Below are 12,087 nucleotides of genomic sequence, written 5' to 3'. Positions count from 1 at the left end.
ACAATACAGTATTCCAGTGGAAAGAAAAATAAAAAAACAAAACAAAAACAGAAATACTAAACATACAGTAAAACAGTATATTCAGTATGCTCAAATGAATAAGTACGCTCATCGTTAGCAACACATTTATATACATACATATGATATATTTCAACAACATCCTTCCAGAAGAATAGCTTCCAGTATTTCCTCCCATGGTCCCTCTGAGTACCCTTGTGTGTTCGTGTTCTAAAGGACCAAGTACCATGACTGTGATTATGTCCAGGTCAGCCGAGACAACCGTTGGGTGACACAGAGTCCTTTCATGGTAAAAATACAGATATATCTGAGGATTACAAGAGCTGCCATAGTCCATCTTGCTACAGTACACGTACAGTATGGTGTCCGCTTTAAGGGGAAGCCTGTTCCTTATCCTCTGTAAGGGGCTCACATCAGGTTCAAAACACCAGTGTGTGTGTGTGTGTGTGTGTTTGACATAAATGTGTGTTCATGTGGAGGTCATCCAATAAACAGCTCATTTCATAATAATTTCATCCTTAATTGTCAATTGAAAAATGTTCACCCTACACATGGAGCTCTTTCCCTTTCCCTCCCTCTCTCCCTTTCTCTCCCTCTCTCTCATGTCTCTCTCTCTCTCTCTCTCTCTCTGTGTCTCTCTCTCACTCTCTCTCTCTGTCTCTCTCACTCCCACACTTTCTCTCTCTCTCTCTCTGTGTCTCTCTCTCTCACTCTCTCTCTGTCACTCTCTCTCTGTCTCTCTCTCTCTCTCACACTCTCTCTCTCTCTCTCTCTCTCTCTCTCTCTAAACATTACTAATACGGACATTAAGGGGGCTGCTATCTCTCACCCTTCCCCTCTCCCTCCCCCTCTCCTCCCTGTAGCTCTCCTCCAGCCTCATCTTCTCTGGGTCCGCCCCCCCCTCCTCCACGCCCCCTCCTCCGCTTCCACGTTGACGGGAGGAGTGTGTGGCCGGGCTTGGAGGAGGGGCCTTTTTAAAGAGAGGCGGGGTCTTGGTCTTGGCCACCTTGTCAAAGAAGGCGAAGTCGGCCACGTACTTCCCCGACGGGGACAGGGAGATGACGGGGGGGAACTCGTACCCCCACAGGATCTCGTCAGGCAGGTAGGAGGTGCGCACCTGGCAGGTGGCAGAGGTGGGCTCCACGGTGGCACTCAGGATCACCAGCAGCTCAAAGTCTGCCAGCTCTGGGTCGGTCCATCCTCCTCCTATAGGACACACACACGCAATGAAAGACAACGTAATTTATACAACAGTTAGTTCCGACCAAGTCATTTGATTGGACAAGAGGCATTCCATGACTGCTGATATACAGTATAACAGCACTGGGACTTTTAACTATATGTATCACTCCGCCGCACAGATGTTCTACTAAATGACCGTTAATTAGACTACATGTTTGTGTTCAGGTTACTAGGCAACAGTCCATTTGAAGTTCAGTTGCGGAACTATTTTTTGATTATTTTTAGGATTAAATAAACAAACAAATCATAATCTGTTGTCGCTTATTACTGTTAACTAATAAATCGCACTGTAGAACTGTTGTATAAAAGCAATATCACACTCGAGGTCTGCGGCCTTGTACCTACGACCGAATCACAGCCGTGCTGATATTCAGTATAACACACTCCCTCTCGTGTGATATTGCTTAATTGCAAACCTTCAATCTTTTTATCAAATTACAACTTACCGACCTACTTCACTATTGAAATGAGGTCATAAAATAACCGGAATAGATTCTGCAGTGCAGGCCTTTTGAAGGTAAAACCAACCAGAGCGAAAGAGAAGGAAACTAAAAACATCCGCACCCTGCTAACTCAGATATAAACAGTGACAGAGTCCATCGAGGGAAGTTCATGTGTGAGTAGAAGAGGTCACATCAGCTCCTTACTGAACACAAAGGACTGCGCCAAATATATATCCATACTCATGGACGCAAAACATACAAAATACACCAATTCCTTCAGATACACACACCATTTAAACACACTGCACTGCACACTACATATCGTTCATAGTTGAACATATCCTAAACGGATATCTGTAATTATACTGTTGGTGATACAGTACTACAGTTCAATACACATGCGCATTCCCATTCATCAACACACAACCTATAATACACAACTGCTACGCTACGAGGCACATACACTCAAACAAGCACACACCTGCGTCAACATCCCACACTCAAAGCTGTTCTCTGTCATCTGTCAAAACAGTCCTTACCCTAACCCAGACCCAGTCCTGCTCTCACTGAGTCCAAAACACAGGGTTTCGTAACACACACGAACAGACACACACACACACACACACATACAAAAATGCAAGCACACACACACAAAAATGCAATCACACACTGATACACACACACACACACACATGCAATCACACACACGTGGACACACACGCACACACACACACACACACACACACACACACAGTCAGACACACAATGCCTGGTATGTGGGAGACAGTCAGTCTGGTCAGTTAGAGGGATGGACTAATGTTGTTCTAGACCACTGGTTTGAGCAGTGCTCCTATAGACAAGAGTCTTTACAATCTCTCTTTCCATCTCTCCTCCTCACCCCCTTAAACAACTACAATGTACCAGGAGGACGCACACATTAGTGCCCTGTAAGCTAGAGCTGGTGCTCCTAACAGTAACCACTAATCCCCAAAGCCCCCATCCGTGTGCCCCCAAATCTACGGAGGTACATCGTGAGGTTAGAATTATAAGGTTCTATCTCCATTTTTGGTCAAAATTGAGTTTTTTACATAATCTGATCCATTAGGTGTTTATTAATGCCTGTGTGGTGTTATTTTTTTAAATGTTGACATTTTTGAGTAAGTAATTAATAAAATACAAAGGTTCCATCTCACAGAACGTAATGGAATGTAAAAACATTGACGCTCAATATCTCTGAACTACCCTAAACGGAGATAGAACCTTATAATTCTAAACGGAGATAGAACCTTATAATTCTAAGCTCACGACATGGCAGAGAAATGAGAGCTCCTGTGCAGAGGCCGTATTAGAAACTAGACGCGGTGAATTAGGATCAAATTCTTTGATGAAAAAAAAAAAAGAAAAGAGAAATCACCCATTCATTCATTCATTCATTCATTCATTCATAGGCACTAAATGCATGATGTTGAGAGCTACTCTGTAGTGAGACTACATTAAAAGAAAGACTGGTAGATAGATAGCATTCGTGGTAGTGGAATAAGCATTATGTGTTATTAGTATTCTGATACTTTTATATGGTACTGGAGATTTGTGCTATTATTCTTCTAAAAACACACATTTCATAGGTACAACCAAAGCCAAATGGAGCACTATTAAGGATTTGGCATCATTAGAATGGCCTATTTAGGTGTACAGTAACACAATGCTATATGATCTCACCACAGCCCAGGAGGGGTGATTATAGGTTGGAGGGAGAGAGAATGAAAAATGCTACAAGGAGAGAGAGAGAAAGTGCACAGTCATAAATGAATGGGGAAAGTAGGGGTGTAGTCGACATGGAAGATGTGATGGTAGATAGTAGCAGGGGGTTAGGAGGGAGTAGAGCGGGGGAGGCTGGTCGAGGTAGAACATCTAAGAGATTGGTGGACAGGCTCATTGTAATGCGTGGAATGGAATGAGAAATGGTCGTGAGTTTAGAATGATAAGGTTCTATCTCCATTTAGAATGATAAGGTTCTATCTCCGTTTAGAATGATACGGTTCTATCTCCGTTTAGAATGAGAAGGTTCTATCTCCGTTTAGAATGATAAGGTTCTATCTCCCTTTAGAATGATAAGGTTCTATCTCCGTTTAGAATGATAAGGTTCTATCTCCGTTTAGAATGATAAGGTTCTATCTCCGTTTAGAATGATAAGGTTCTATCTCCGTTTAGAATGATAAGGTTCTATCTCTGTTTAGAATGATACGGTTCTATCTCCGTTTAGGGCATTTCAGAGATATTGAGCGTCAAGGTTTTTACATTCCATTATGTTTTGTGAGATGGAACCTTTGTATTTTATGAATTACTAACTCAAAAATGTCAACATTTAAAAAAATAACACCACACAGGCATTAATAAACACCTAATGGATCAGATTATGTAAAAAACAAAACAAAATGAGATAGAACCTTAGAATTCTAACGTCACGACATGTAACGTAAATGCAGTGTTGAAAGTTGTCATGAAAAACAGATACCAAAACAAAATAAAAACAGTATCACTGTTGTGCACCAGCCAGAGGTTAGTAGGGTACAGTAGTAACTGACAGGAGAGCGGAGAGGAGTGAGAGCCGTAGAGTGAAGTGGAGAGAGAGAGGAGGAGAGAGGAGAGGAGGAGAGAGGAGGAGGAGAGAGGAGGAGGAGGGGTCCGGGAGAGAGCAGCGATCACTACCCCATCAGTAATGGCCCCCGTCGTTAGCAGTGTTAGCGTTAGCGATGAGAGGCCTCAGCTCCTGTAACAGGATCCGTCTGGGCTGCGTGTCAGCACCCCGAACTGTACGGCATTGTGTTCTAATGAGAGACGCTCTGGCACTCTCTCACACACACATTCCTCACAGAGACCCCTCTCTCCCTCTGACAACCCTAACCCCAGTCCCCAAAACCAAACCTGACAAATACACACACACACACACCCACACAAACATAAACATAAACATAAACACAAACACATTGTAGACACGCACACATGCATGCACACGCATTCCGCACCTGCATCCGCATACACACACACACACACACACACACACACACTCCAATCTCCATGCACACTCTTGCCCAAACCTCCACTGTACACCCCCCACAAGTGCCCTCTCTCTCTACCACAATTAACACCTTTAATTCCACCTTCCCTTTCTCCAAACACAGATCTTTTTCAGTTCCCACGCACAGCCATTAGTCCCTCTCCTCCCATTGATGCTCAAGTCAAGCAAGGGGATGAAAGTTAACAACAACTTCACTGACTGTGTTTATTATGGTAGGCTGAAGCCATATGTAGGCCTACACTATAGCTACCTATGGCACAAACATACTAAGTCCTCAGGTAAGACAAGGACAATCACACAAGTCACACAAGTAAACCGAACCACAACATTAACTCTCATACCTTTGGAAGCCCAAGCACAGAGGGGGCTGCTGTCATCGATGATGTGGTAGAAGGTGAGGGGGAGGATGAGGAAGGGGCTGTCGCTGGACGTGTCCACCTGGAAGGGCACGTTCCTCTGGTCCAGTCGCACCGTCTCTCCCTCTTTAGTCAGGGACGTCTGGAGCAACTTCCCCGACACCTGAGATACATAAATGCAGAAAATGATGTTTGTGGTAACGCATGGTAAAGACCACTGGCGGACTCAGGGGGGGGGGGGCAGGGGGAGCGACCGCCCCTCCTGGTGCCCCCACGGTTAAAAAACGTCTGTCTTAAGTGCCCTTTTGAGTGTCAAAAATGCCCTTTTGAGTGGCTAAAATGAGAGGACGTGCCCTATTGGTGCCCCTCCAATGGTCTAAACTTGACCATGTGCCCCCCACAGTTGAAAAACGTTGCACTTAAGTGCCCTTTTGAGTGGCAAAATTAGAGGATGTGCCCTATTGGCTGCCCTTCCAATGGTCTAAACTTGACCATGTGCACCGATGGGGTCCCATGTTGTGCAGTAGGTGCCCTTTTTTCTTTTTGCCCCCCCTGCCCTTCAAACAGTCTGAGTCCGCCACTACACAAGACAGCCATTACATAACAGGAGAGGGCAGGACAGGAAGTGAGCGAGAGGTGGGAGAGAAACACACACACACACACACACACACATACAGTACATTTACATTTACATTTTTGGGCATTTAGCAGATGCCTTATTCCAAAGCGACTTACAATCAATACATTTGACTACGCAAGTGAGTCATCAGTTCACCAGTTGCAGCAGGAAGAATAATCTAGCTCCAGCCCGGGACCATTGGCAGTCTCCGTGATAGAAGAAAAAAAAATGGAAATATTTTTTGTTTAGTTTTTTTGTTATATATAGACACTGGAGAAACAGAGAAACAGTACAGGGGGGGCAGTAGAAGTCATAGGGGACACAGTAAAGGGGAAAAGCGGGTGTCTCAGGAGACGCAGTGCTGGCGGGTAGTAGATGTAGATGGAGCAGTTAAGGTGTAACCTGAAGAGATGGAGGTCTTCAGTCTCCAACAGAAGATGGGTAGTGACTCTGCAGTTCTGACAGACGTGGGAAGCTCATTCCACCAGCGGAGAGCCAGTGTAGTGAAGAGACGTGATCGGGTAGCGCAACTGCCGTATTGGCGTAGAGGTGGTGGGGCCAGTCGGCCAGCAGAGGTGGAGGAGCGGAGTGAACAGGCTGAAGTTTGGGGGGTGACCATTGCCTGCAGGTAGGCAGGGGCTGTCCCTTTAGCTGCCTGGTAGGCAAGCACCAGGGTCTTGAATCTGATGCGAGCTGCTATCGGGAGCCAGTGCAGGGTGCGAAGGAGAGGGGTGACATGAGAACATTTGGGGAGGTTGAACACAAGACGGCCGGGGAGCCCAGCCAGGAGTGCGTTGCAGTAATCAAGGCGGGAGATGACCAGTGACTGGGTCAAGAGTTGCGCTGCTTCTCTGGTGAGGAATGGTCGTATCCTTCTGATGTTGTAGAGGAAGAATCTGCAGGAGCGAGCCGTTGCTGCAATGTTCTCCGCACAGGATAGTCAGTTGTCCAGGATCACTCCAAGGTTCTTGGCTGTCAGGGAGCGGGTTACAGTAGAGTTCTCCACTGTGATGGAGAAGTCTTGGAAAGGGCAGGCTTTCCCGGGGATGAAGGGTAGCTCAGTCTTGTTAAGGTTGAGCTTGAGATGGTGGGCTAATATCCATCCAGAGGGGGTGAAGGACAGGAAGAGTTGAGTGTCATCTGCGTAGCTGTGGTAGGAGAACCCATGTGAGGATATTACCGAGCCAAGAGACTTGGTATAAAGGGAGAACAGTAGGGGCCCTAGGACAGAGCCCTGGGATACCCCAATGGTGAGGGTTCGTGGAGAAGACAGCGATTCTCTCCAGGTCACCTGGTAGGAGCGACCCGCCAGGTAGGAAGCAAACCAGGAGTGTGTGGTGCCAGAGATGCCCAGTTCTGAGAGGGTGGAGAGAAGGATCTGGTGGTTGACTGTGTCGAAGTCAGCAGACAGGTCCAGGAGAATGAGAACAGAGGAGAGGGAGGAAGCTTGAGCAGAGTGGAAGGCCTCCGTGACAGCAAGGAGCGCAGTCTCAGTGGAGTGCCCAGCTTTGAAGCCGGATTGGTGGGGGTCTAGATGTTCCATCTTCCGGAGATAGTCAGTCAGTTGTTTAGATGCAGATCGTTCAAGGGTTTTGGAAGGGAATGAGAAAAGGGATACCGGTCTGTAGTTGTGGACAGAGGACGGGTCAAGGGTAGGTTTCTTGAGGAGAGGCTTGACTCTGGCTATTTTGAAGGCAGCCAGGACAGATCCTGTGGATAGGGAGGAGTTGATTACGGTGGTAAGGTAAGGAAGGATGTCGGAGGAAATGGATTGGAGAAGAGGGGAGGGGATGGGATCGAGAGGGCATGTGGGCTTGGATGTGATCAGTGTGAGAATCTCATCAGGGGAGAGGAGGGAAAAAGAGGATAAGCCATAGACCGAGTGTCGAGCAGAGAGTTTGGAAGGGGTGTTAGCAGCGTTGGTAGTAGGAGCGGAAAAGGTGCTGCTGATGTCATCAACCTTTTTTTCTAAGTAGGTGACAAAGTCATCGGCAGACAGGGAGGAAGGAGGAAGGGGAGGAGGTGTGTTAAGGAGTGTGGAGAAAGTGGAGAACAGTTTTCTAGGATTAGAGGCAGAAGAATGTATTTTGGATTGATAGTAGGATGCTTTAGCAGCTGATGCAGAGGAGGCGTAGTTGGAGGATGCTGCATCAGTGGATAGAAGGGAGAAGGATTCAACAGAGGGTAGGGAGGACAAGACAGAAGAAGAGAGGGTGATGGGGGACAGGGTACGTAGGTTGCGACGAGAGGGTCTAAAGTGGTTAGAGACTGACAGGGAAGAGGTGGTTTTGAGGGGAAGGAAGAAGGATACAAAGTGATGATCAGAAACTTGAAGAGGGGTAACAGTAAGGTTGGAAGTATGGGAGGATCTGGTGAAGACAAGGTCGAGCTGATTGCTTTGCCTTATGAGTCGGAGGAGAAGGCGACAGGGTAAGGTCGAAGGTCAAGTACTCCAGATGAGAGAAGCTTCTCTGACTGCAAGTTGAAGTCACCCAGTAGTACGAGCAGAGTGCCATCATCAGGGAAGGAGCTGAGAAGGTCATCCATTGTGCACATATGTACATGCATACATACACACACACGCCATTGGTGTGGGAATGTGTGTGGGAATGGGTGAATGAGAGGCCGTTGTAAAGCGCTTTGGAGCAGCTTTGGAGCAGCAAAAAAGGCGCTATATCAGTGCAGTCCATTTACCATTTACAATTTACACACATACAGACACACACACACACACACACACACACACACACACACACACACACACACACAACTTCTCCATGATGTTTACCTGGCAGCCCAGCAGCAGGCTCTTGCGCATGTTAGCCACACGGACCATGAGGCAAGGTCGCCCCTCGTGATTGGACACCACGGCGTGTTGACTGAACTTCACCGTCTCACCCCTCTTCTTGGGCCGGGCCACCTGAGGGTCACACAGGGGGGGAGGGGGCAAGGGGGCATTAAACCCCAGGTAAATAAACACTAAACACGTAACCCTGCAATAACAACCCACAATCCCACAAACCTAAAGACACCTGCTATTCCCTCTACTGTGTCCCTAAAACATATATTGCCCCCCTTGTCCTGTTTCTCGGTTTCTCCAGTGTATATAAAAAATTATAATAAAAAAAAAAAGTTTAGAAGAAGGTGATAGGGGAAGGTTTTTCCTTCTATCAATGGCCCCGGGCCTGTGCTGGATTACTTTTCCTGCTACGACTGGTGGACTGATGATTCACTTGCTTAGTATTAAAATGTATTGATTGTAAGTCGCTTTGGAATAAGGCGTCTGCTAAATGCCAAAAATGTAAAAAAAAAAATAAAAAAAAATCAGGAGAGGTAGGGATTGGTGGGGAGATTTAACTACTGTTAAGGTAGTTGAGGGGTGAGAATGATGATAACCCTGATAGATAAGAGAAAGAGAGGAGAGAGGGAGGGCTGAATGTGGCCAATAGGACAGCTGTAGTGTCATACGTCATCGGTGCATGTTTTCAATAAGAATGTTGGTAGTTGTGGCCTGGGGTGGTCCAGTGGTCTCGCACCACAGTCTACAGTGCACACGTGCCCACATGTCAGCATGGGTTTGAAACCCGGCCCATGCCCGCCTGACATACCCTCTCCTCCTTACTTTCCTGTCTTTCTCTATTGTCTCTGTCCAATAAAAACTGAAGAATACGAGTGTGATTGCCCCACTCCAACAAAATAACCTTTAAAATGTTTTTTTACATAGTTGTAGTCCAGGGTTTCCTGTGGCCATAGTATGGCACTGTTTAACATTGTTTATGGATGCAGTAGATTCTGTCCATGCTGATGAGCTGTAAAAATGTGAATGGTACAGTTGATTTAAGGGACACAGATTAAGCCCAATCCTAGACTAAAATAAATATTCAATGGAGAAATTTCGACTAGTCTAACTATAACTGAACATTTAACTAACTAACTAACTAACTAAATAACTAAACCACGGCGAGGTACAGTACCTTGGCAAGAAAGGTGCCGGTGATGAAGATCTCCATCACCATGGTGATGACGAGCTGGAGGATGAGGAGGATGATGGCGGCGGGACACTCCTCCGTGATGCAGCGGAAGCCGTAGCCAATGGTGGTCTGGGATTCCAACGAGAAGAGGAACGCCCCGGTCAGCGTCTGGACCTGCATCACACAGGGAGTGTGGTTGGAGGGCGGGTCAAACTCTAGGGAGGAGACAAGGCGTGACGTTAGAATTATAAGGTTCTATCTCCATTTTTGTCAAAATTGAGTTTTTTTACATAATCTGATCCATTAGGTGTTCATTAATGCCTGTGTGGTGTTATTTTTTTAAATGTTGACATTTTTGAGTTAGTAATTAATAAAATACAAAGGTTCCATCTCACAAAACATAATGGAATGTAAAAACTTTGACGCCCAATATCTCTGAACTGCCCTAAACGGAGATAGAACCGTATCATTCTAAACGGAGATAGAACCTTATCATTCTAAGCTCACGAAGGATGTGAGAGAGATATTTGATATAATACAGAATCTTTGAACACAGAGCACTACTGTATATAGCACTATAGAGCACAAGAGGGCAAAGGATTAATGTTAGGGGTTGAGGGAGGGGAGGTGTAATTCAATTATACTGAAACTGCTCGTCTCTTTGTTGCTCTGTCTATCATGACATCTCGTCTTGTTCTTTCTCTGTCATTCTCTCACTCTCTCTCTCTCTCTTCATCTTCCTCTCTCTCTCTCTCTCTCTCCCTCTCTCTCTCTCTCTCTCTGTCTCTCTATCTCTCTCTCTCTCTCTCCCTCTCTCTTTCTCTATCTCTCTCTCTGTCTCTCTATCTCTCTCTTTCTCTATCTCTCTCCCTCTCTCTCTCTCTCTATCTCCCCCCCTCTCTCTCTCTCTCTCTCCTTCTCTCTCCCCCCCTCTCTCACCCAGCAGGTCTCCGTGCACCAGGGCCACCAGGTACCACAGCACTCCGAACAGGAACCAGGTCCCCGCGAAGGTGAGCGAGAACAGGAAGAGCTTGTATCGCCACTGCATGTCCAGGAAGGTCGTCCAGATGTCGCGCAGGTACAGCGCCCCCAGGCCGCTCACGTGCTCGATGCGCACGTTGCTGTGCCCGTCCTTGGAGAGCACCCGGCGCCTCCGTCGCAGCGCGGCTCCCACCCCCGCCCCCGCCGCTGCCCCCGCTGCAGCCCCCAGCAGGGGCTTCAAAACGTCAGTTTGCGTCTCAGAGTGACACGCCTTCTGGGGGGAGGAGCCCTGCGAGGAGGGGGGAGTGGCCGAGATCATCGCTGCAGCTGTGGAGGGGGGGGGGGGGGGGGGGGGGGTTGGGGTGGAGATGGTGGGAGAGGGTTTAGAAATGGTAAAGAAGGGTTGATATTGGATAGTGAGAGAGAGGTAAGGTAAGGTAAAGACAGGGGGGGGGATAGTAAAAGGTAAGGATTTAGAGAGAGAGAGTGAAGGAGAAGTGTGATGGGGGGTGATGAGCGATAGAGAGGGTAAGTGGGAGAAAGAAAGAGGATGAAAGCAGGGAAAGAGGGAATGGTTTATGGCATGGTGAAGGTTGGTGAAAAACAAGAAATAAAGGAGGTGATATGTGAGAAAGGGAGACAAGAGGAAAGGAAGCCGAGAAAGGTTGAAAGAGATGACAGGGGAGGAACATCAGGGGGGGGGCAGGGGGGGGTAGAAGGAAGAGAGAAAGAGAGGGAGATTATAAATGTGACACATGAGCACATTTTTCAAGTGGACAGAGGCAGGCTTGTGGCTGTCCAAGGTGGCCCATTAAAACTCTCTCTTTTCAGCAGAAGCAGCTGCCGCCCTTTCAAAGTAAAAGCCCCCCTTTCAGCATGAAGGGCGCAGCTGCTCTTTCGCATTAAAAGTCCTCTATAAGGGCTAACTCACTCACATGTGTGTCTGTGAGGCACACCATGGTAGCTGGATCAAGACGGGGAAAAAAACGTTTCTTATTCCCCCATCCAAGACATGAAACAGAAAAGGAAGCCTTTTAAAAGGTTCCAAGATCAGCCATTAATGGTTAAATCACACTCTTTATCTCTCTTTCTTTATCCCTTCATCTCTTTCGATGTTCTTATAACCGAGGCCTTGTATGCCATTAAGAAGACTCTTTATCCAAAGCTACTAAGTTACTACTCTAGTTGTTGCTTGTTCCTACATCCAAGCAGGCTAAGCACACTGTTGCCCTATCTATCACAACTGGAACAGTCAAGTCCACTGATGGTGGTGTACGTTTCACACACCGTTAGTTAGCAACTTGGCACTTATCGTCCCGTTCTAATCAGTCTGGTGTAGTGGTTTTATATCATGTTATACTGAGAAATGTAAGTCTCT

The 12,087-nt window shown here is 46.8% G+C and overlaps 1 protein-coding gene across 1 annotated transcript; it reads right to left on the bottom strand.

Moving 5' to 3' along the window:
* Positions 1–802: 802 nt before the first annotated feature.
* Positions 803–11,028, bottom strand: kcnj10a (potassium inwardly rectifying channel subfamily J member 10a; the record flags this gene model as incomplete). The annotated part of the gene is made up of 5 exons (XM_080547213.1): positions 803–1,224; positions 5,124–5,301; positions 8,546–8,677; positions 9,732–9,943; positions 10,668–11,028. 5 exons carry the CDS (start codon positions 11,026–11,028, stop codon positions 803–805), a joined length of 1,305 nt encoding a protein of 434 aa, XP_080403339.1.
* Positions 11,029–12,087: the final 1,059 nt, after the last annotated feature.

Source organism: Nansenia antarctica (assembly GCF_963989245.1).
Source record: "Nansenia antarctica genome assembly, chromosome: 17".
Taxonomy (NCBI): Eukaryota; Metazoa; Chordata; class Actinopteri; order Argentiniformes; family Microstomatidae; genus Nansenia; species Nansenia antarctica.
This window is presented reverse-complemented; position numbering and strand designations above follow the sequence as displayed.